The sequence below is a fragment of the Vitis vinifera genome, chromosome 8, assembly GCF_030704535.1.
Source record: "Vitis vinifera cultivar Pinot Noir 40024 chromosome 8, ASM3070453v1".
Lineage (NCBI taxonomy): Eukaryota > Viridiplantae > Streptophyta > Magnoliopsida > Vitales > Vitaceae > Vitis > Vitis vinifera.
Window position 1 is genome coordinate 19,150,704 of NC_081812.1, and position 25,302 is coordinate 19,176,005.

Below are 25,302 nucleotides of genomic sequence, written 5' to 3' on the forward strand. Positions count from 1 at the left end.
CTAACCGTCTTCGATCTGAAGTCTGCAAATGGACCGTCCCAATTAGTGCATTGCATATTAAGGTGCTTCGCGCAACACATCATCACGCTTCTTCCCTTCACATTCTCTTTCTCTCTCTTTCTCTCTCTCTCTGTATATATAAATATATCATCGAACAGCCCTAACACTCTCATTCCATCTTTCAGTTCCAGGATCTGGCATTGAAAACCCTAATTGATCGGTCTCGACATTCAAATGGAGTTTTGGGGTAAATATTTCTCCCTATGGTTTATTTTCATTTATGTAGTCACTCCTTGTTTGGATAAGGAGAACTTCGGGAATCGAAAAGGAAAAACAAAAAAGGTTGAATCGTATGTGTGATGTTGTTTTGGTTTAGGAAAAAAATGAAAAGCTGGCCACGACGGAACCGTATGCAATGGTTTGATTGTTGGTGGTTTTGTTTTTTGCTTTTTTCTTTTCTCATTTCCCAAACAATGACAAGCGTAGCGTCTAAAACCTTGATTTTACTTGTTTTCCTTATTAAGGATTTCCTGCGGTTTATTATTTTTTTTATCTGTTGTGTTCGTATATTCTCCTTAGGGCTTTTGGCTTTCGATGGACGATCGTATATCTTTATGGCTTATTCTAATGCTGCATTGGTTTATTGAATTCACGTGCATATGTCACTCTTCCCATACCCTACGTCCTGTGGTTGCTGAAGTAAAATAAAAGAAAATGAGGCTTTCTATCGGGAAATCTGTTTGACAAATTTTTGAAAGAAAACAATTTTTTGAGAACTTGTTCCAAAAACATATTATTTTTTAAAACAAATTTGAGATGTTTTAGTTATTTTTTGAGCAACAATTGAAAATATAGAGAATACTTTGAAACTTTTGTGTCCTACATTGGCGTGTAGGACCTTCAAGGAGAACAAGCTAAACAACTGTTTTTCATATTCAAGTTACGAAACAATGTTTTGTTCCCAAAAACAATTAAGAACTGTTTTTTAAAACGATCCCAAACAAGCTCTAAAACTCTTTAACCATATGTTCTTTTGGTCAACAACTAAAGAACTCACTTCTGTTTTGTCAAGTACTTGTACTAAATACAGTAGGGAAGTTTTTTTTGGATTAATGGGTGTTGAACAATGAAATATCTGGGTTTTCACATTTTAAACTTATTTTCTTTGTGGCTTTTTTAAGAATAAAATTATGGTGGGAACTGCATGGTTATAGTGTCATTTGGAAACCACTATCTACTTGTTTTTTTTCTTTAGTGATTTTAAAATTATTTCTAAAAGAGAAAATTTGTTTAACTTTTGCATTTTACTTTTGAATTTTAAAATTTTTTACAATAATGTTTTCTGAAATCTAAAGAAGTGAAAAAAAGAAAAGGGTATATGCCTTTCTATTACAGGGTAAAGTGTGTGTAAATCATGGTTTAAATTATTGGCCTGGACTTGTGGAATGCACCTTGGCTGAGTCATATCCTGCTTGGCCATGATGCATGCATGCATATTGTGCATTTTGGCGACAAATCTAAGATGCAATCTAAGTGTGGTGTAGTTGAACAACTAATTGGCCTTGGCTAAGATGTAAATAGTTTGACTTGGCTGATTTTTGAGACAACTTGGAATCATAACATTGTGACTCAGATATGAAGAATCTCTATATTTTTAAATATTTCTTCATTAGCAAATTGTAATTTTTTTTCCAAAAAAAAGTCATTACTCTTCTAAACTTTTAAAGTCTTTTAACTAGTATATTATGTTGTTGCCCAACCAATTCTAAATGCCGACTCCAATCTGCCTCAGGACGTTTTGAGTTAGAAACCGATAACATAGCTTTGAAACATGATCTGGATTTTATAGTTTGGCGCAGGCTAATACAGGGGATTTTTGTTTTCTTTTTTACTTTCTACCCATAGCTGAGCTACCAATCAGTCCGATCCCAATTTTCATTTGTTATATGACCTGCACCATTACTTTTGATGTGATGTTGTTATACTTCTAAATGATTCTGATTCAGCTACATTGTTTAACCTTGTCACAAGTAAGCTCAAGTTTAAACCTTTGTAACATGTTGCATTTCTAGGTGTTGAGGTCAAAGCAGGAGAGCCTCTCGAGGTGGTACCTGGGGATGACATGCTTGTTCACATTTCACAGGTTATGATTGATGAACTGTAGGTCTAGTGCGATTGATTTTATTACTGCTGGTTCCATTCATTACATATTTAAAGAATTTAAAATTCTTTTATTCTGCAGGCTTCTCTCGGAGAAATCAAGAAGGACAAAGGAAATGAGTTGGTTTGTCTATATGCAAATATTGGTGGGCAGAAGCTTGTTCTTGGAACACTTTCTGCCGAGAAATTCCCACAGATCTCGTTTGACTTGGTGTTTGAAAAAAAATTTGAGCTATCCCACAACTGGAAAAATGGGAGTGTGTACTTTTGTGGATATAAAGCTGCTAATTCAGTGGAATATCCTTTTCATGGTTTCATTTACTCTACATTCCCATTATAGTTTAATTTCTTAATTATTGTAACCCTTGTAGAATAACTGGTTTTATCTTCTGTTTATTTATTGACCTTGACTGCTTGCTGTTATCTTCCAACATCTGAATCATCTGATAGTTCTTCTGGTGAGTCTTTACACATGCATAGTTTGAGAATTTAAGATTTTCGTTTTTGTTCAGATGCTGATTTTTTTTCATATTTTCCAGATTCTGATTCTGAATTTGAAATTGATCTTCCACATAATACCACTGTGGATAATGGTAAAATATATTGCCTTTTTTTTTTTCACTTTTGAGTTCTGTGCTGCTCAAAATCTGATATGGATTTTTAAATCGATTTTTTAGGGAAGCCTCAACAGCTTAAGCAAGAGAAACCTGAGTCTGCTGCAGCTAAGCAGGTGAAGATCGTAGAACCAAACAAAGATGCTAAATCACCCAAGGAAAATGATGATGATAGCGACAAAGATAGTGATGAATCAATGGATGATGAAGATGAATCATCTGAGGATGAGGTACTGAAGTTGGTACTCCTTGTGTTCTATTACTCCACATTTCTTTTATATGATTGCAACACATGCAGATGTGTTAAATCCTTCTAGGCTGTATTGGTGAATAAATTGTTTTCTTGGGAGATGATGCCATCTGAAGTGTTTTGAATTCTGCATGGCGATCTGTGGTCCAGGATATGGTCAATGATAGAAGTGCAAGCTCAGAGGATGAAGATGATGATGAGAATGAAGACAATGAGGATGACAAAAATGAAATCTCTAAGAAGAAAGAGACACCAAAGAAGGTATTTTGATTTTTTTCTTTGGTCTATGTGTACATTATGTTTTGACACATTATCCCACACCAATTATCAGTGTCAAAGTTTTTTATTATTACTTGAAGGCTGGACCAAGCAAGAAAAGACCTACAGAGTCTGTTTCAAAAACACCTGTTCCTGATAAGAAGGCAAAATTTGTTACTCCCCAAAAGACTGGTGAGTTGCTTGGATTTTGAGTTATGTTCTTTTTCCCCATTAGAACGTCTTTTCATAATTTTGAGTTCGAATAGAATGTTTATTACTCAAAATTTATTATTATGAGAGTCATCAAAAGATCTTTGCTTGGGTTGTGGGTGGTGATTTTTCTGAATGGCCACTTTTGATGGTGCAGATGGCAAAAAAAGTGATGACAAAAAGAGTGGTGGTCATGTAGCAACACCTTACCCTTCAAAGCAGGCTGGAAAAACTCCTGCAAACACAGAAAAACCTAAGCAGCAGGTTCAGAAATCTGGTGGATCATTCTCTTGCAAGTCTTGCAACAGGTATGGGTCTTCCCTTTGGAAGTTCTGGAGATTGTTTTTATTTGATGTGGTCCAAGAAACTTATTTCGTCCTCTGCCTTGCAGGTCATTCAATTCTGAGAATGCTCTACAAAGTCATACCAAGGCCAAGCACACTGCTGCTAAGTAAAGAGAGGTAAATCCAGTAGTTCCTTGTGTGAAGCTCAAACTTGTCTTTTTAGCTGGTGAACTGAGTCATTGTCTTAATGTCCACGGAGTTTATTACTGAAAACTTGGTGGGATGGATTTTGGTGTTATTTTTACCTCTTGTTGATGAATGTCTCTTGGTCATCTGTTAATATAAAATAACATCCATTTTCCTTTCATAAAGATTTGCGGAGATGAGCTTGTGTCTTGGGGGTGGGTTGGTATGGCTCGCTACCTGTAAGAAGAAATATCTATCCATGCCTAGGAAACTAGGTATGTTTCTGAGTATAGCAACCATTGATTTTAAGAATCTCAATGGCCAAATTTATCTCATTAAACATGGATTATTGACATTTTTGGAGTGGGGATTGGATCTGTGAACGATTTGTTAACATGGAGGAAGGAGCCTCTCATGGGTTATCAAAAGGTAAGTAATGAATGGCTGGTGATGTTTGATTGGCCAATTGTTCTACCAAATCAGTCACTATCATCTTGCCCATTTGGTGCTATTTCACTTGGCAATGTTCCAACAAAATATGATCATGTGAGCTCTGAAATATATTGGGTAGTGTCGTGGTTGAGGCAAAATTCACATTTGTATTTCTTTTCTTTATTTTTTTTTAACTTTTTTAGATTTCCTTTTCCTTTTTAGACTTTGAGATCCCAAACGAGCTCTGCTTCATCGTCTGGGTGGGTTCTTTTGGGCCAAATTTCCCTCCAGGAATAAAATAAATAAATTGGTCCTTTCCATTTTCACACATCATATTCTAACAAAATTGAATTTGACATCTTGTTGCACCTTGATTGGGCAGTTTGCTTGCAGGTCGCTTTTAAGACAATGAACAAAACTAAAAGGTCCCGTTGGAAACTGTTATTGAAAGGAGGTCTCTAATCTAACAGAGTTTTTTCATTGTGAATTGTTTTAAGCTTTGCTTTAAATAATAATTGGGAAAAGAAAAAATGAATAAATCATTTTCATATATTTTTTAAAACTTATTTTATTTTTTATTATTATATAAACATATATAAATCTTTCATTCATTTTAATTATATTTAACTTTATTTCATCAAACATTAGAAAAATATGTGTTTTGGTATTTTTGTTTAGTAATTACTAGAACTAAACATAACCAAAATGTCTAGATGAAGCCTCTTTTTCCAATCCCACAACCAACAACTCAACTGCTGAACCAAATGCATTTTACTCTTTAATTTTTGGTGTGTTTTACATTTTGTTCCCTCTATTAAAAATTTGACATTTTGCATCCTAAACTTATTAAATGATAACATTTTGTCCCCAATTACAAATTTTTCATAAAATTATAAAACAGATTGATTTTTTGTGTACTTTGAATGAACACTAATATGGAATTAGGTAAAACTAACTTGAATTAATAGCATTAAAGTGAAAATTTTCAAATTCTTTTAAAATATAATAGTTATCAATTTTAATTTTAAATAGATGTTTGCATAACTATTTATGATTTTTGCATGCAACTATGAAGTGTGATGACTTCGAACTTGGGTTATAGATGTTTTTTTTGTTGTATTTTGGCTATTTTTATTTGCATTTTAGCATTGTTTTTTTATTTAAAAAATTATTTATTGATTTTTTAATAAGTTTACGGGACACTGTAGCATTTTAACAACTTTGGAGAGCAAAGTGTTTTGAATATAAAAGAATAAAATGTAAAACATACCAAAAGTTGAAAAGATAAAATGTATTTAACCTTTTTGTTAAATTTATATAAAAACTATGGTATAAAGCTTTGGTAGAACACTCTTGATTGTAACTTTTGAAATAAATTTCCATTGTCTTGATGGTAGCTAAATTAAAAACATAAGTTTTCTTACTTCTAATCACATAACTTTCATTCTTAGACCCTTGCTTTATCAAAGTTTAGTTTGAAATTGTAATTGACCAGAGGTATCTACTTATACCTTTATTTTCAGTATAAAAAGGATCTTAGAATTTTCATTTTGTTGGAAATAAGAGAGTTATTTATGTTAGGAACCTAGCAAAGGTTACATTACATGTAAACAAGAGACAAACTTGTGCTGACATATGTCGATTAGAATCCCAAGATGCTTTTTTATAGGCTTGCAAAACTATATTGAGAAGCCCTTCATTTAACAAGAAAATAAATAAAACATATGCCCAACGAAATGGTCGGGAGGGTGATGGTGATGGGCCAGGCATTCATGATTTATTAATGCATTAATGGTAGTATTTTTTTTTTTTCATTTTCATTTTTTGGAATTTAGGGATTGCACAAACTTGTTACAAGCATCAGGCTCAAACTCAGGGATGCCAACAGCTCCCCAGGCCTTGCCATTCAATCATTTCCATATTCGAGACCACAAACAGTAATATACGTTTGATATGCTGATCCTGGGAACGCCCAACAATCAATCAAGTTATAAAAAGAATACACTACTCTGCATGCCAGAACAAAGCATTGAATCCTATCACTCTCATAAAAAATAGACTTTAACCAGAAGGTCCAGCAGGTATACTGATTCATTTTCTAATAATGCAATTTTGAACCAGCCCCGGAGAAGCAGAAAGACCCCAGAAAGTGCTTGAAATGCCACTGAAAATGCCTAATAATGTCATCACAAAAACATAATCCAAAAAAAGGAAATAAAACAACTGGGTGAAGCTTTGATAAAAGCAAACTTGCTATTTAGGTTCCAAACTGTTTGTCCTCGCTCTATAGGTTAACTTCAACAGACCTCAACAAGCAATCACAAAGATGTTGAGTATTTTTCTTGTTCAGATGGTTCAGCAGCTTCTCCAATTCTTCGCCATGTAAAACGTTAAATCCTGTAAACTTGCTCTGCAGACAACATCAGCCAACCAACCTGTATACAAATATCATGGTAAGCTGCCATAAAAATTGAGGCCCGATCCTGGGAAGCAGGAATACCTGAACCTGCAAAACTCGTAAAGTATGTAAGATCATAACTCTCACTAAAGAATACAAAGCAAAGGACTGATAAAACCCTGTAAGAATTGATTGTCTGCTCCACTTTGTAAATCTTCTGTCATCAAAGGATTCAGGTTAAGATTGAGCAGTGGACCGAACAATTTTTTGTTTGTGTCCTTTCAGTTGAAATTGGGGTTTAGGGGAGTTAAAAACAACTCTCAAAAGCCAATTTAAACGACACCCAATTAAACATCTGTACACAAAACCACATGCCTCTTTCCCTGTGCTCTAAAGAGACTCTAATGGTTAGAAAATTATAGCTTTAAGTAGATATTTCAAATGTGAAAAAGAAAAATTCATGTGCAAGAATTTTAAGTAAGATAATGAAATTGAAGTAGTTACAAAGAATCCCATCCAATGCTAATAGAATTCCTTCAACAAGGAAAATGTTAAAATCTAGTTGTTTTTTAATCTCTTTTCTACCTTGCTCCAAAAGCAATTTTTCTTTTCACATAAACATGCTACTTAGCAAAACAAGGAACAGAGGTAAATGCCCAAGTTTCAGGACAAAAATGAAAAATATTTTCCACAATGACTTACGAGTAATTCTTATAATATATAATTTGGATTAATACATCAATGTCCAAAAATCTGCACAAAAAGATAGTTAAGGAAAATAAAAGGAAATTTTGCTTTTGGATTTTTCTGAAGAATGGAAAACATTGGTTTTATGCAAGTGTCTCAACAAAAATGCTGAAGGTTTCAAATTGTCAATGTATGCACCCAAGTAACCAGGAGATCTTTTCTTCCTATTTGTTAGTTTCCATTCATTTTGTTTTTTATTTTGGATAGGAAAGGAAAAAATATAGAAGAAAAAAAGGGTTTTTACTTTCAATATCACAGGACAGTGAACCTGTACTCCACCTGCACAGTGGAAAATGGGCTGTAAGCTATATTTTCTAAATGGGCTGCCTTAGTGAAACAGAAGTTGCAAAAAGATTTTTTATTCCAATGACCAAGACTATCATATTGATAGAAAATAGGCACAGGGACAAACCAGACAGTTCCAATTGGATCAATAGTTGTATCCTCCATGCTGCTGCTGCTGCTGCTGGTCCTCCTCCTGATGCTGTGGATTATAATACTGTTGATCATCTTGTTCAAAGTCATTGTTGTTGTTACCATTGTCACTGTGGCTATTATCATTCTTATTAGTAGCTTCTGCCTGTTCTCTTTCCCTATTCCATTGCTCAATCTTAGCCCTTCTCTCAGCACTGCCTTCCCTGACTGGACTCTTATTCCTTCTTCCACCAGGGCTTCTGCTTCGTCCCCCTCTACGTGCAGGACTTCTGCTTCTAGGCCTCCTACCCCCCCTATCATGGTAACGATGATCTCTGTCATCATCTCTTCTATTAGAGCCACGTGGACCACGTGGACCATGTGGACCATGTGGACCATGAGGACCATGAGGACCATGTGGATGCTCCTCATGACCACGGTGTCTGTATGGACTGCGGCTTCTGCTTCGACTGCGCCTACGCCTGTTTCTCCCAAACAATTGCCTCCTCAACTCCCTGACAGAACAAATGTGTACCACCAAGGCATAAGCAACAAGGCAAGACACAGAACACAAACCCCAAAAAAAAAAAAACAAAGAATTACAACCACAAACTTGCCTACTAATCTTTTTCAGATGCATGAAGTTGCAGTAGCCGCCGCGATTGCATATATTTTCCTCATATTGCCTACATGTAGCTTCACGGAAATCCGTAACTGGGGAGAAGTCAACAATGATGGGACGCCCTAATAAAAAGATTGACATAATCAGCATGGTATAAGTTCTCAGAACATACACTATTGAGATATTTAAGTTTTTGACCTACAATATATAGAACACTTTCCCAAATAAATAGTCAGTCCACTAGATTAGAGACATAAGCTGTGCAGGTGTAGCCATGTCCAGCACTACCCTAATATGAAAAAGAATTCACAGTAAAAATATCACTATTCTCTATAGTTTGATTACTTATGATGCACTGATGGGATACATTAATAATGTTATATTCCTTCTTTCCTTTTTTTTTTAATAGGTGGTTATAATGTCATACTCCTCTGAAAATAATGGTGAAGCCATAACAGATATTGGGTTACAACATGCAAGTGTCAATGCCATTCCCAAAATAATCAAAAATCTGTGTCAAACAGCATCCAGTTGCTGATGAATGACCACAGGCACTCAGTAAATTAACAGATGATAAATCATCTTATAGCCATTTCAGGCTTTGCATACCCACTTATAGATAATAGCTTTTCACATTAGATTGACCAAATATGAACTCACCATTCTAATTATACTATTCTGCACATGTTACTACCAAACCTGGCATGAGCATAAATATAAACACATGCAGAACAGTCCAGGTCAAAGATTTTAGATCCAAAAGGGAAAAATAATCATCTGTACGAGAGCATAAGGCAGCACATTTGTCTACTACAAAACATCTTAGTAAAGAAATAAGACTCCATCTAGATCATGGAAATTATGAGAAAAAGGTAAGGGAAAGAAGAGAAAAATGAAAAAGAACAGAGTTTGGACTCAATAAAATTTTCTCCAATCATTCTCCAATTGATTCCCTTTTTAAAAAGAGTGAAGAATTTGAAATTGTACAAATTCTTATATAACTTTCATTAAATTTCTTTTTTTTTCGTTCTCCTTAGTCAACCAAACAAAAAAGAAATTGGCATTTTTTTTCCCTTTTTCTCACTCCCCTACTACTTTCCAAGATCCATCAACGCATAAAAAAGAGAAAAAAGATAAAATGTTCTAAGACATATCAAAAGACAACCAATGGCGGCCTATACTTTATGGGGAGCAACCATCTAAAAGATGCACAATCTTGACAAATTACTATAGTAATAACCACTTTGGGAACTTTGCAATTACAGCCAATTTGCTAATTGAATTCCTTGAGATACTTGTTCAACTCCATATTCAACCATCTTAATTGTGATTTTATTCAAAATCAGTGGTTATTTTTCCTAAATTATTATCATTTTCCTTCTTTTTTGTGTGTGTTCATTAGGAGGGCAAAGGGATAGAGGTAAAATAACCTGCATAAAACCTTCCATTCAAATTTCGAAGTGCATTTGCAGCATGTTCTTCCTCTCTAAACTGAACATATACATTACCCACCTGTTAACGGACATATGATAAAGTCAGTTTCATTTATTAGGCCAAAAAAAGGAAAATCAAAAGAACAACGAATGAATGTCAGCAAAAGAATACCATATGGTCAGCCAAATTGTCACAGATGTTCAAGCTTTCAATCTCTCCATACTTACTCAGCTCCTCAAATAAATCTTCATAAAAATCCTGCAAAACAGCATAAAAAACAATAACATTATGGCCAACAGAAACCAGTACCACCACAGAAAATATCGGCATCAGTGGCAACAGCACTCATAATAATTGTAGAAGAGTAAAAATTGAATGCATTTCAAAATTATCAGCTTCGACGGATACACAAATCCATCAGCTAGCTAAAGCAATACAGAACGTCTAAGTGGTTCCCTTCAAGCCACCTGGTGTGAATAGTGTGATTATATCGGAAATATTCCTTTTAAAATACATTATGAAATGCATTTGTATATTGGAGATATGAAGATATGTGATTTTCGCATGGAGATATTATGGGAGATATGGAGGGTGTTTGACTTTCCATGCTACGGATGGAGATATCCTTGGGAGAATCTTTATCACCTTTTATTCTTTAATTGTTTTTGTATATCATAGCATCTTTTAAAGAATATGCAAGAAAAAAGTATTTTCTCAATTCTTGTCAGACCCCAATTCTTTATATATAGCAAACATAAATTTCAGTTTAATTTAATTTAATTTCAGGAATTGCGTTCCGACAAGAGATAAGAAGCCTAATTTGTTGTTTGGTTTATGAGAAAAAAGTTGAAAAATCAAAACCCATTCGACTTCCATGACAATAAAAAATGTAAAACAAAAAAAATCACAACAAATGAATTACGATCAAAATTTATTAAAAAAAATAAAAAAATAGGGAAGGACGAAGGATACAACCTCGAAGTGCTCTTGGATTTTGCGAGGATCGAGAGGTTGGCCCTGAGGATCGACGCCAGGGGTGACCATATCAGGCCTTTGGTACATGTTGGAAAGGAGGAGGGTGGGGCTGATGCTGGGCTTGGTGTGAAGCCTGGAGCATCGATCTCCATGCCTGCAAGCTCCGATCTTGAAGTAGAACGGACAGTTGACGCGATCCTTCTCTGTTCCGAATATAGATGCCAAGTGCTCTGCCATTGAACAACAGCGTCTCTCGCACCCACTCAATCTAGGGTTTCTCTTCTTTGGCTTAAACTATGTCAACCGTATATAAAGGGTTGAACCAAAACTATAGGATAAATATGACATAACCCGAGCCATCTGCCATCCAAGTGAAGTTAGCTCAGCTGGTTTGCCCGAGAGGTTAAGGGGGAAGACTTAAGATCTTCTGCACATAAGTGCGCGTGGGTTCGAACCCCACAGCCAGCATCTTTTTCAAATTTATTTTTCGAAATGTTTCGGAACGTTTGAATATGTTTAAAAAAAAAATTAGGTATTTTTTATTTTTTGATATCATTTTTAAAAATCTAAAAAATGGTTTCAAATGATTCTGATAATTTTCTAACTAATTATGTCCAAAAAAATATTTTTTTAATACATTACAAATACAACTATTAAATTAATTTTTTTAGTTTATAGTTAAACATTTAGAATCATTTGATAATGATTTTTAAAAAGTATTTTAATATTTTTAACATATGAAAATATTTATCTTTTAAGTATTAGAAACAGAACTCTTAAAAAATAAAAATGTTTTTTAATAAAAATATCATTTTACTTTATCTTTTAATTTTTATTTCAATAAAATTAAAATTCAAAAACTGCGGTTTAAACACCAACTGTATCACGAGATTTCTGTATTTTTGAAAATAAGAAAAAAAAATTTGATTTATTTAATTTCTAATGTTTATTTTTATAAATTGTTTTTTATGTTAAAGATTAGTGTTTCATAAAAATAAGGGCGTTTGGAGAGTTATTTTTTAAAGATAGTTTAAAAGAAAAAACAAATTTTTGTTTGGGTATATTGTTTTTAAAAATAAATGTGTAAGTTCAATTTATATAATATTAATTAAATTTAATTAAAGTTAAAAAAAAAAAGTTTTGTAATTGAAAATAAATTAAAATAAATATTTTTTTATGCATGAATAGTAATATTATAATAAAATCACAAATTATATATATTTTTTATAAAAATATATTATTTTAGTATATATTACGAATATAAAGATATCAACATCGTAATTTTCTTTATAAAAAATTAATAATGATAATTTAAAATTAATATTTTTTAATAATATATTATTTAAAATAAATAATTAATAAAGTTTAAATTTTTTTAACATGTAAATAAGTTAAAATATTTTATTATATATACACATTTAATACTTAATTATAAACATCATGTTCTCATATATTTTATTTAATTTACTATTAATTGGATTGATTTTTTTTAAAAAAATTAACAATTCATTAAAGAATTAAATTTATTAATTATGTTTTACTTAATTTTATGTTTTTGAAAACAAAAAAAAAAATTGTTTTTAATCATGACAACACAAATGAAAGAGGATATTTGTGTTATAATTGTAGTAATGAATGCCACCACATTAATGTTAATTAAGTATTATTTATGACTTCCATTAATACTCATTAATGGAAGTCATTAATGTTATTTATGAGTTTCATTAATATTCATTAATGAGGATATTGATGAAAACCATTTGGAAAGCCTATAAAAGGGCTTCCCGTCTCTTGTAATATACATCCTGAGAAGAAGAAAGAAAAGTTATTCCTCTCATTCTTTTTTTTTTTTTCATTCTCTCAACTTTCTCAATTTGATTTACATTGTATTTATCCTTGTTTTACAACACGTTATCAGCACGAATTGCTCTGAAGGTAATTCTCGTATCTTAAACTTGAAGTTATTTATATAGAATAAAATTTGACATATTTATATTATTATTGATTTGTTTTGTTACATATTCTTAAAAGTTATAAACAAATTATTTGATTATGTTTATAATCAAAGTTATACCAATACTATCAATTTATTATAATTGATTCTAACAATATTGTTTTGTCATATATTTGAAATTATTTAACAATATCGAATCTCACAAAACTCAAATTTGTGGCACTGGATATTTCAAGAAAGAACTCTCTATCTTGGATCCTTGATGTTGAAATACATCTTGATACAATAATCTTGGAGCTATGATCAAAGAAGGAAATCAAGCATCCCTGCAGGATCACACAAAAACACTGATTTTCCTTCGTCATCATCTCCAGAAGGTTTTAAAAAAAAAAAAAAAAGCTTTTGATGAAAAATCACCAGTCTCGTCCAACTAGATTTGAATCATTCTCTGAAGTGAATGCAATATCGTCTCAAACTCGTGAACGTGGATGAAAACGTGGTTGTGGTTGTGGAAGAAATCCCTGATACCATGGTTCTTATAATAATAATTCTCAGAAAATAAAAGCCTCATTGCATCACCAGAAGTGGAACAATACGAAATGGAACAATACTGAGGCAAAACAAGAAAATGGGAAGCGTTTACAAGATAAACCTCCTAAGAACCATGAAAATAATTGTTATAGATGTGGTATGAAGGGGTATTGGTCACGTACCTATCGTACGCTCAAACATTTGGTTGACCTTTACCAAGCATCAATAAAAGCAAAAGGAAAAGATATAGAGATGAACTTTACCGAATGTGATGGATTGGACCTAACCTACTATGACATTGATTTATTTGGAGGTCTCAATGAAAAAACAGACCATTTGATAAATGATGAGAAAATTAACATTAATTGATGTTACTTTATATATGAAATAATATATTATTACGTCTTATATTTACATTTGATTTTCTTTTGTTATTTACATTATGCCTTGTTTTTTTAGTTATATCTAAAATCCATGTGTTATTTAGTCTCAAGATGAATGAGGATGATGAATGTCTCGCAGACTATGCAAACCACACACATGATTTTTCAAGATAAAAGATATTTCCTCGAATTGACATTAATAAAAGCTAATGTAAATACCATATCTGGTACTACAAACTTAGTTGAAGGCTCTAAAAGAGCAAACATAACGTTGCCAAATGGAACTAGATTCCATATAAATGATGCTTTATATTCTAGTAAATTCAGAAGAAATTTGCTCAGTTTTAAAGATATCCGCAGAAATGGATATCATATTGAAACTATGAGTGAAAATAATGTAGAATATCTTTACATTACTTCCATTATATCTGGTCAGAAGCTTATAATGGAAAAACTATCGGCTTTCTCCTCTGGGTTGTATCATACAACTATAAAGCCTATTGAATCATATGTTATCGTGAACCAGAAGTTCAACGACCAAAAAGTTTTTGTCCTTTGGCATGACAGACTAGGTCACCCAAGGTCCTCAATGATGCGTCGAATAATCGAACACTCACATGGGCATCCACTAAAGAACTAGAAGATTCTTTCGCCCAATGAATACTCATGTGTTGTCTGCTCACAAGGTAAATTGATAATCAGACAATATTTTACTAAAGTTATATCTGAGTCACCAGTTTTTTTAGAAAGAATACATGGGGACATATGTGGGCCTATCCATCCACCATGTGGACCATTCCGTTATTTTATGATCTTAATAGATGCTTCTACTAGGTGGTCACATGTTTGTCTCCTTTCTACACGTAACGTTGCCTTTGCTAGACTCCTTGCACAAATAATCAGATTACGAGCACAATTTCCAGATTATCCAATTAAGACAATATGTCTTGATAATGCCGGCGAATTTACTTCTCAAACATTCATTGACTATTGCATGTCAGTAGGGATAAATATTGAACATCCTGTTGCTCATACTCATACCCAAAATGGTTTAGCAAAATCCTTCATCAAACGTCTCCAATTAATAGCTCGACCATTACTAATGAAAACCAAATTACCTACTTCCACTTGGGGACATGCTATTATGCATGCTGCAGTTTTAGTCTGTATTCGACCTACAACTTACTATGAATACTCTCCTTCACAACTTGTGCTTGGAAAACAACCAAATATCTCTCACTTACGAATCTTTGGTTGTGCAGTATATGTATCAATTGCACCTATACAACGCACTAAAATGGGTCCCCAACGAAGGCTTGGGATTTATGTAGGTTTTGATTCTCCATCTATCATAAGTTATCTTGAACCTTTGACAGGTGATGTTTTTACAGCCCGTTTTGCGGATTGTCATTTTAATGAGAGTGTTTTCCCGTCAATAGGGGAAGAAAAGTCAATTCCTGAAAAACGACGAGAAATTAGTTGGAAGACATATACTATGACCCATTTTGATCCTCGTACAAATCAATGTGAACTAGAAGTTCAAAGGATTATTCATTTGCAAAATCTTGCAAATCAATTACCAGATGCATTCATTGATACAAAGAAAGTGACAAAGTCACATATCCCGGCTGCAAATACTCCAGCACGGACTGATGTCCTTGTAGGACGGTTAACAAATGAATCTAAGATAAGCCTGAAGCGTGGTAGACCTGTAGGCTCAAAGGATATAACTCCCTGGAAGAGGAGAACCCAAGAAAAACTTGGCACTTTAGAAGAGGCCATTAAAATGACTAATCAGTTTAAAATTGATAAATCTATAACCCTAGAAGAGGCACAAATAATGCAGAAAGTCCCTGAAGAGATACATATTGAACAAGAAGCCCCCGAAGAGGCACATATTGAACAAGAAGCCCCTGAAGAGGCACAAATACCTGATAATTGCGAGATCTCAATAAGTTATGTACACATGGGAGAAAAATGGGATCGAAATAATATTGTTATTAATAATATTTTTGTTTTCCAAGTGGCCTCTAAAGTCATAAGAAATGATGAAGATCCCAAACCACGAAATGTGGAAGAATGTCGACATAGAAATGATTAGCCAAAATGGAAAGAAGTTATACAGACAAAATTAAATTTATTAACAAAACGAGAAGTTTTTGGACATGTAGTCCAAACACTTAAAGATGTAAAGTCTGTTGGGTACAAATGGGTATTTGTACGAAAGCGCAATGAGAATAATGAGATCATAAGATATAAAACGCGATTAGTAGCACAAGGATTTCTCGTAGAGACCTGGTATTGACTACGAGAAAACATATTCTCCCGTCATGGACGCAATCACATTTCATTTCTTAATTAGTTTGGCAGTCTCAGAAAGACTGGATATGCATCTCATGGATGTTATTACAGCATATTTATACGGATCCATGGATAATGATATATACATGAAAATCCCTGAAGGATTTAAATTGCCTTAAACAAATAATACAAAGCCTCGTAACATGTACTCAATCAAGTTACAACGATCCTTGTATGGATTAAAGCAATCTAGACGCATGTGGTACAATCGCCTTAGCGAATACTTGCTAAAAGAATGGTATGTGAATAACCCTATATGCTCATGCATCTTCATTAAGAAATCAGAAACCGGATTTGCAATTATCATAGTGTATGTTGATAACTTAAATCTTGTTGGAACTCATGAAGAGCTCACAAGAACAACAAATTACTTGAAAAAGGAATTTGAGATGAAAGATCTTAGAAAAACAAAATTTTGTCTCGACCTACAGATCGAGCATTTTCCAAATGGAGTTTTAGTACATCAATCAACATACATTAAGAAAGTTTTGAAGCGTTTTTATATGGATAAAACGCATCTTTTAAGTTCTCCAATGGTTGTCCGATCACTTGATGTGAAAAAAGACCTATTTCGTCCTTACGAAAAGGATGAAGAGTTACTTGGTCCTGAAGTACCATATCTTAGTGCTATTAGTGCACTTATGTATCTTGCCAATTGTACACGTCCAGACATTGTTTTTTCTGTCAATTTATTAGCAAAATACAGTTCCGCTCCAAATCGAAGACATTGGAATGGTATCAAACATATATTGCGTTATCTTCGCGGGACTACTGATATGGGTTTATTTTACTCAAGGGAATCAAAGCAACAATTGCTTGGCTATGCAGATGTAGGATATCTTTCAGATCCACATAAAGGTAGGTCACAAACAGGGTATGTGTTTAATTGCAATGGTACTACTATTTTATGAAGATTTGTCAAACAAACAATGGTAGCCACATCATCAAATCATTCAGAAATACTGGCAATTCATGAAGTAAGTCGTGAATGTATATGACTAAGGTCTGTGATCCAGCATATTCGGGAATCATGTGGACTCTCCTCTATCAAAGGTGACCCGACAATATTATTTGAAGACAATGTTGCCTGCATTACACAAATAACAAGGGGTTATATTAAAGGAGATAGAATTAAACACATTTCACCAAAATTCTTTTATACACATGAACTCCAAAAGAGTGGTGAAATCGATGTGCAACAAATACGCTCAAGTGATAATCTAGCAGATTTATTCACAAAATCATTGACAACCTCAACATTCAAGAAGTTAATACACAAGATTGAAATGCATCAACTCAAGGATATCGATATGAGGGGGAGTAAGCTTGTAAAAGGGTGTTAGTGTACTGTACTATTTTTTCCTTCGTCCAGGTTTTGTCCTACTAAGTTTTATTGGCAAGGTTTTTAGCGAGACAATCCTGATATACCAAGAAAAGAATATTATACTCTTTTTCCTTCTCTAAGTTTTTCCTATAGGATTTTTTACTAACAATGTTTTAATGAGACATATTCTTTCAATGTGGTGGACATCCAAGGGGGAGTGTTATAATTGTAGTAATGAATGCCACCACATTAATGTTAATTAAGTATTATTTATGACTTCCATTAATACTCATTAATACTCAACTTTCTCAATTTGATTTGCATTGTATTTGTCCTTGTTTTACAACAATTTGAACTATATGAGTCGTTTTATTTGCTCATACGGCTTGGTTAACCTAAATTCTATTCAAGTGCATGTCATCCTCATTCCCAACTCATTCCTCAATTCTCGAACCCTTAAAAAATAAAGGAGTTGTTTGATAATTGTTTTTAAAAATATTTTTTTGTTCTTAAATTAGAAACATTTTTTCAACTTAAAAAGCAAATAGGAGAAATTTTAGATTAAAAACAAGTTTTTGAACATTTATTTTGAAAATATTGTGAATTTTTAGAATAAATTTTGTAGTATTTTTAAATGCTTCTTATAAATTATGTTAAGAGATAATTTGAACTATAAAGAATAAATATAAACACACCTTAGCAGGTTCACCGATAGAAATATATCATCTTCAACATATTTGAAGTTCTGAAGTTGAGTTCAAGCTCTAACTTTTTAGACTTTTGTTTTGAAAGTGTTTTTAAATACAATTTTAAAAAATAGATTTATTCTGTTATTATATTTTGTAAATAAAAATTTTGATTAGAAACTTAAAATATTATTAACATGTTTTTGTATGTATTTAAATATATTTTAAAAATAAATTTTTACCTGTCCCTATATTTATATTTATTTTTTAAAACAATCAAAAGATATTATCTTAAAACATATTTTATACTTTTAAGAACAAAAAAATATTTTCCATTTTTTTTTGTTATTAAAGATGATTTTTTTTTTCTTTTTTTTTTATATTCTCAAAAACAGAAATCTATTAAAAAGACCCTTAATCATTTTACGACCATGCCAACAATGCCCCCGAGGTCTATATATAATAATTGAAATTACAATGATAATTTTTTTATATTATAAAATTTTTATTAAAAAAAAAAATCTTTCTTGGAAAAAAAAAAGGGGCAGATTTTCACCAACAATATTGTTGTATCCTAGTCCCAAAGCTTTCCCTAGCTGCTGCTCGAACCTCGCCCCGAAGACAGACGATCTCATCATACAGATGCTTACCTGATAAGCAGATTTTCACCTTTAATTTATTTATTTTAATGATTGCATTTTTTTGGAGGATCCTGAGCTTGAGTTTTTCCTTTTTGTTTTGTTTGATAACAAAATTACATACGCAGCACAAAAGATTATGATTATCTTGGGGGCTCTCCATTCATGATAGAGAATCCAGGTGAAGAAATAAAACAAGACAGGAAACAGAAACGGATAAACTTTCTATAACCACACAGGAAAGGCAACTTGGTTATAGGCTATATAGAGGAGCAAACACGCCCCCCTACTACCAAAATATTTCTCAGGTTCAGCACTATGCTGGCTCTCAGAACAAAACTTCCACAGTAATTATTAAAGAGAGGATTCAGTCCCCATTAGGTTGATCGTTCTACTTAAAACTTTATTGACCGCAGAGTGGAATGTAAATTCCGCATTAACAAGTCTTGATTCAACACTTACCAAAATTTAATAGGGTTCAACAGGCTTGCGGAAGTTTGCACCAGCGTAAACCGCATCTGCGCCAAGCTCCTCTTCAATTCGCAAGAGCTGCGAAAGTACAAAAGAACATTAGCATAATTTGAACAAACCATGCTTAATCAAAGTTTTGAAAGTGCAACTTCAAGTACTATATACGAAGATGATGGAGTGAAGGCCAAAGGAGCAAGGATGTTAACCTGATTGTACTTTGCAAGTCGTTCTGACCTGCATGGAGCTCCTGTCTTAATTTGACCCTGCCAACGCAATTTCAAGGGGAAGAAAGATCAGTTGAGACACCAAAGGGCTCTAAAAATAATGTTCCCTCAAATTTAAAGCATATAATTACCGTGGCCAAACCCACAGAAAGATCAGCAATGAAAGTGTCCTCAGTTTCTCCACTGAAACAAAATCATCAAACCATGTCAGCAACTTGAACTGTATAAAAAATGAGGAATATAATATACAGTAACCAAAATAGACTCTGCTCAGATTTAATCTCCAAACCTGCGGTGGCTGGCCATTACACCCCACCCAGCCCTCTTTGACATTTTTACAGCTTCAATACTCTCAGTTACAGTTCCAATTTGATTGACCTGTTTCCAGAATGGGTAAAAGAGTGACACTGTTATTCCATTCCTAATTCTGAATGTGAAAATGAGATCTCCATTTAAAGAAATGATCTACTATAACAATACCTTGAGAAGAAGGGCATTGCAAGCCTTCTCTTTGATTGCCTTCTCAACCCTCTGCAGACATGAATGGGTATGTAGAGGTCAGAAAAAAGACAGCAAAACTACATAATAGTTTTCGTGTTCCATTGTCATTTCCTGTGCAGTCCATATACACTTCTGTACATTCAAACAGGATCACTAGAGAACCAAAACATCCATGCTAACCTTGGGATTGGTAACCAAGAGATCATCTCCCACAATCTGTACTTTCTCTCCAATTTCACATGTTAATTTGGTGTAGTGCTCCCAGTCATCTTGGTCAAATGGATCTTCAATTGATGAAATAGGGTACTCATTCACAAATGACTTGTATAAATTTTTGAGAGCATCTCCTGAGATCTTTTCTGAGCCATCATTGTTCTGTATAAACACAAATGATCAGAAATAAATGAGTAATAAAAACATATTTGAGCCAAAAATAAACGATCTTATAAATTGAAAGAGCACCTAAAAGATAGTTCCAATGTCTTAAAAACAGAGGGAGGAAGTTCACCAAACCAGAGGAGGGCCCAATCCAGCCCAGTTTTATTCAATAATCAATTAACCTACAAAAACCAGAAGTGCATGCAGCAAAGAAGATCGAAAGCAAACTCACTTCTTCTTTGAAGTTCAGATCATAGGTTTTATCTGTCCCATAAAATTCAGATGCAGCAACATCCATACCAATAACAACCTGACAAAAAGGGGATCTCACTTTTTGTAATCTCCAACAATGTATTAAAAACCATTAAGAGAATTGACACAATTGAAAACAACTCACTTCCTTCGTGTAACCGGCCTTAGCAATGGCTGTCTTGAGCAATTCAAGACCTTCCTTGTTCTCCTGAACTCACACCAAAAAGTGGAAAACATTGATGCTGTGAGTAAATTAACAGCAAAAGAGGTTGACTCATCATGAGCAGGGGAACTGACTGACATGACATTTCATGAAAAATTGACCTGTATATTAGGAGCAAAGCCACCTTCATCACCAACATTTGTGGCATCCTGACCATATTTCTTTTTAATCACAGCCTGAATAAGCAAGAGAAAATAGCAATTAGCAGAAGACCAAACAGTGGGAGAGATTTTGCAAATGTAAGTACTGAATGCAATGAAATTTATGATGTATGAGAAAATCACAACATACTTACTCAACAAGGTGTATTCATACTTGCTCAAAGACTGAAATATTCTTTTGTATGTAATCTTTCGTCTTGGGTTAGGGTGTTTATAGTTTTGAGCCCTTTTTATCTTGTTAGCTTTTTTTATTGGCTAGGCTCTAAATAAGGGAAGGTGAAGTGTTTTGTTTCTTTCCTCCCCCCTTGGTTTCGAGCCTTTGTGCTGCTTTTGTATACTCCCTGTATACTTAGAGGGCACTGTTTTGGTGCTTCCTCTTTCCGATTAATATAATTCCCTTTATCTATCAAAAAAAAAAATTTTAAGGAGGGGAAAAAGCAAAAGAAAAGAAAATGCATATCATTATATCCTACACAAAAGGGTCAAGAACAGACAATTCCCCAGCTTTCCCAGCATTTGGGCATCCAATTACTATTTTTAGGCAGCGTTTTTCCATAGAATTATACTGTTCTGTAACAGGATAGAATAGCAAGCACAAGAAATGCATGTTTTCAGTGTTAAATGGTAAACTAGACTGCAGTATTATACAGAGTTAAGAGGTGATGACGTAGTTGTAGTCCTCTAGGCAATGTACCAAAATAAATAAATAAATAAATAATAACAAACACCTTCAAATGGTGGTATACTTCCACACCCATCTTCATGGCCTCTTTGAAAGAGGGAGCTCCAATGGGAAGAATCATAAACTCCTGCAAACACAAGTGGATAAATCTCAACCAGGGAGCATCTTTAAGAAACAAATCGAAGGTTATATCAAGAGGCATGCCTGCATTGCGAGTTTATTTCCTGCATGTGAACCACCGTTGATGACATTGAATGCAGGAACCGGCAACACCAAGTGCTTGTTGCCAGCAATGTTTGCAATATGCTGTATTCAAAAGACATGGTAATATCAGTACCTAATAGCCCCACAAGAAACACCTAGAATAATATACCTAATACAGTAGGACCTACAACTGATTATAGTAATCATTTGGTGCCTAATACAATACGGGCTAGCAACACAACAGATTCTCAAATTTCTTTACAAAGATGTCAAGAAAAACAACCATATAATGCAAAGATGATGACTATAACATGCAGCATTTTATGTGCCATTCTTTTTGCACTTACAATGTCTGGCAATACCAAATGGGCAATTGACATAAAACAACCTTAATAAATCCATAGAAGAAAAAGGAAGAAATCTAGGGCAATACATAAGGCAATAAATAAAATTATATAAAGAAGGCCATATCGTACCTTGTAAAGGGGAATATTCTTAACAATGGCCCCAGCTTTGCAAACTGCAAGGGACACTGCCAGTATGGCATTAGCTCCAAGCTGCAAAAACAAATTTGGAACATTGGTGAATATGTGTTATAAAAAGAATGTGTACACAAAAGCTATTTGGTCCACTACCTTTTGCTTGCACCAACCCCACTCGTTCACAGTTCCATCAAGTTGTTGAACCATGAAGTTATCAATGCCAGTCTGGTCACTAGGGTCCTGTTCAAACCAATAAGAAAATTTTAGTTTCAGTTGCAGGAAGCTATCTTAGAGCAATATACGATGATTTATCATTAAAAGATTTTGTTTTTCAATTCCTAAATAATGCTAATCAATTCAAAGTTCAACCAACTTGAGCTCAGGACACATCAAAGTTAAGGTTCAAAAAATAAAAGTTTTCCACTTGTTAAGCATTGCTGAGTTGTGATGTTAAGGTTGCCCAAGTATATATATTATTAGCATCCAAAGAGGGAAAAAGAGTTGCAGGGTGAAGAAGCTGGATGGGACCAACCTTGCCGATCAATGCAGGGCCAATAATTGTGTTGACATTGGCAACAGCCTAAATAAGCCAAAGAACCAAACATAATAATAATATTAGCATGGGGTATCCATTCTCAACAAGAACTATATGAACTCGGCCGTGATAACTGACCTTTGATACACCCTTTCCAAGGTAGTCTGATCCTCCATCTCTTAATTCAAGGGCTTCATAAATACCTAAGAAGCAAAATAGATAGCATGAGAAAAATGTTAACAGAGTAGACATCTTTAAGCATCAGTTATAGAAATGTCACAACACAACTAAAATAAGATTTCTCAAAACAAGAGTTTCTACAAATGAAGTTATGGAAGATAGAAACATTCTTCCACTGATGACTAGCTATAGCAATGTTAAAACTTCCAAATAAAAAACTATATCTACCAAAGAGATTTACAAGGCAACCAAAAGGTAGCATACATGCAGAGAGTAATTTTTTAGAACACTGAAAAAAAAAAACCTATCCACAACTAAAACTGTGAAGCAGTGAGACAAATCCTCAGGCTCACAACTGACTGTCAAATGTAGCATTTTGGTTCTGTTTTCTTTGTGCATACCCAGCAAAAACATGTTTTGCAGGTAGGAAGCCATAACCTTTTTTCCCCCAAAGTTGATTGAAGAGGCAGTAGATTTTCAATGTATCAAAATAAAATATCCACCATCAGTATTTGAGCTATTAAAATATTCCTACAATTATTTTCCAATGAAAGATTGGGGCCTTCCTAGCAAGAAAAACAACCTCAATGGTTTCTACATTTTCAAAAAATCTTTACCCTCCATTACGTTGTTGAAAATGATAGGGAACAACTCTTCCAATTTCGTAAGAAAGTGACCTCAGATAGTGGGAACGAAGAAAGGAAAATGCTCCCAATCGCTCAAGAATGCGACCTATTCCTTTTCCTAGCCTTTTCAGAAAGACCAAATCATTGAGAGACATATAATCACTGATTTAGTGATCCTATCGTTTCCAAGAATCCTTATTCCAACAATATCACCTTTTCTTGTCTTTTTTTCTTTTTTTTTTTGTTTTTGTTTTTCATTTGGTGCGGCCCCAATTGAAAAGAAATAAACAATAATTAGTAAGACATGAACACAGAGACAGAGATCATTAATCCAACCAGTTAAACCATAAGAGTCTCACCTGTGGATGCACCACTCGGCACTGCAGCGCTAACCTTGGCACCATTTGATAGACCAATATCCACCTACATCAAAGCCCCATATCCAATCATATATTTGAAATCAACAGACGTTACCGATCTGAGACTTTCAAATCTCGCAGTTCAGGCGAATGATTAATCACATGGTTCCAAATTAATCACAATAAATACAAATACAACGCCTAAAATGATATTTGGAAATACCCTTATAAATCATTAAAAAAAACGATTTAATACGATTTGAATAGATATTAAACCCAGTGAATGACTCAATTAAACTTGTTCCGTTGACTGAAGGTAACTGATTCAGCTGGGATAAATCTTATATTAACGATAATAAATAATAATTTTTGACAGTTCTACAGCTGAATCCACATTTCATTCACAAACACAGCTTCAAATCAAAGCTACCAACTACATAAACAGATCTACTTGGTAGCTTGTCACAGATCGAAGGTGACATAGAGATCGTCGAAAGTGATGATCGATCTGTTAGAAACGCAGAAAGCATCGAAAGTGATGATCGATCTTTGGAAATCAAACCTCGACGGTAGGATTGCCACGGCTGTCGAAGATCTGCCTCGCCTTCACGAACTGGATGGTGACCATGTTGAGCTTAGATCTGCTTTCGGAATCTGAAGGAAATCGAGAGAGCTTAGAAGGCTTCACACGACTGACAGGGAACCTTGGGGTATTTTTAGGGAAGCTTGGGTTAATAACAGCCGTCCGATTAAGAAATAGGGATTTGATTTTAGGGCCGCCCCGTGATTATCATTTCATAGGCTCATAGCTTTCGTCTTCCGGTCGGGGTTTAGTTAAGTATAAGTAATTATTATTGTAATATCATTGATTTTATATTTATAAATTTTATTTAAATTTTTTTAATTAAAAATAAAAATAATTAATTTTAGAACACAACTGTTGAAACGTCGTTTGTTTTGAGTATATTTGACTTTGAGCCTTAAAACTTAGGACGTCATTTGTTGGTACTAACGTACATAGTACCAGGAGGGTAACATCCTAAGCTTTAAGGGTTGGACCCAAGTTCGAATCTTGGGAAGACCATAGAACCAAATATACTCAAAACAAATGACATCCCAACAACGGAAGACAACCCAAATGAGATTTCCATGATTTTTTTTCC

At 33.8% G+C, this 25,302-nt stretch overlaps 3 protein-coding genes and 1 non-coding gene across 9 annotated transcripts; 2 read left to right on the top strand and 2 right to left on the bottom strand.

Annotated features, from left to right (window-relative positions):
* The first annotated feature begins 136 nt into the window (after nt 1–136).
* On the top strand, nt 137–4,147 carry LOC100252840 (histone deacetylase HDT1). 2 transcript variants are annotated; one of them, XM_010655733.3, is made up of 10 exons: nt 137–247; nt 2,073–2,143; nt 2,243–2,457; nt 2,593–2,618; nt 2,700–2,753; nt 2,838–3,004; nt 3,175–3,285; nt 3,384–3,474; nt 3,650–3,800; nt 3,884–4,147. In XM_010655733.3, the coding sequence occupies exons 1-10, from the start codon at nt 235–237 to the stop codon at nt 3,945–3,947; spliced, it is 963 nt and encodes a 320-aa protein (XP_010654035.1). In that variant the 5' UTR covers nt 137–234; the 3' UTR covers nt 3,948–4,147. The 2 variants fall into 2 exon arrangements, with proteins under 2 accessions (XP_010654035.1, XP_059595175.1); XM_059739192.1 differs by having other exon boundaries at nt 3,650–4,147.
* A 2,385-nt stretch (nt 4,148–6,532) lies between these two features.
* On the bottom strand, nt 6,533–11,376 carry LOC100247727 (splicing factor U2af small subunit B). 5 transcript variants are annotated; one of them, XR_786486.3, is made up of 7 exons: nt 10,985–11,359; nt 10,181–10,267; nt 10,006–10,087; nt 8,571–8,697; nt 7,952–8,468; nt 7,784–7,818; nt 6,533–6,829 (listed from the first exon to the last, which is right to left on the bottom strand). XR_786486.3 is itself a non-coding variant. In XM_010655732.3 (6 exons), the coding sequence occupies exons 1-5, from the start codon at nt 11,219–11,221 to the stop codon at nt 7,970–7,972; spliced, it is 1,032 nt and encodes a 343-aa protein (XP_010654034.1). In that variant the 5' UTR covers nt 11,222–11,376; the 3' UTR covers nt 6,533–7,818; nt 7,952–7,969. The 5 variants fall into 5 exon arrangements, 4 of the variants coding, with proteins under 4 accessions (XP_010654034.1, XP_002277445.2, XP_059595177.1 ...); XM_010655732.3 differs by having other exon boundaries at nt 6,533–7,818; nt 10,985–11,376; XM_002277409.5 differs by lacking the exon at nt 7,784–7,818.
* TRNAL-UAA (transfer RNA leucine (anticodon UAA)) lies at nt 11,370–11,452 on the top strand. The gene has a single exon. It is a non-coding gene; the product is annotated as a tRNA-Leu (tRNA).
* A 7,611-nt stretch (nt 11,453–19,063) lies between these two features.
* LOC100242642 (bifunctional enolase 2/transcriptional activator-like) lies at nt 19,064–24,985 on the bottom strand. The gene is made up of 17 exons (XM_002283596.4): nt 24,702–24,985; nt 24,140–24,203; nt 23,113–23,177; nt 22,972–23,019; nt 22,593–22,679; nt 22,434–22,514; nt 21,958–22,059; nt 21,800–21,880; nt 21,012–21,086; nt 20,833–20,895; nt 20,668–20,745; nt 20,238–20,432; nt 20,037–20,087; nt 19,846–19,934; nt 19,688–19,739; nt 19,539–19,595; nt 19,064–19,410 (listed from the first exon to the last, which is right to left on the bottom strand). The coding sequence occupies exons 1-17, from the start codon at nt 24,765–24,767 to the stop codon at nt 19,330–19,332; spliced, it is 1,335 nt and encodes a 444-aa protein (XP_002283632.1). The 5' UTR covers nt 24,768–24,985; the 3' UTR covers nt 19,064–19,329.
* Between the last annotated feature and the right edge of the window lie 317 nt (nt 24,986–25,302).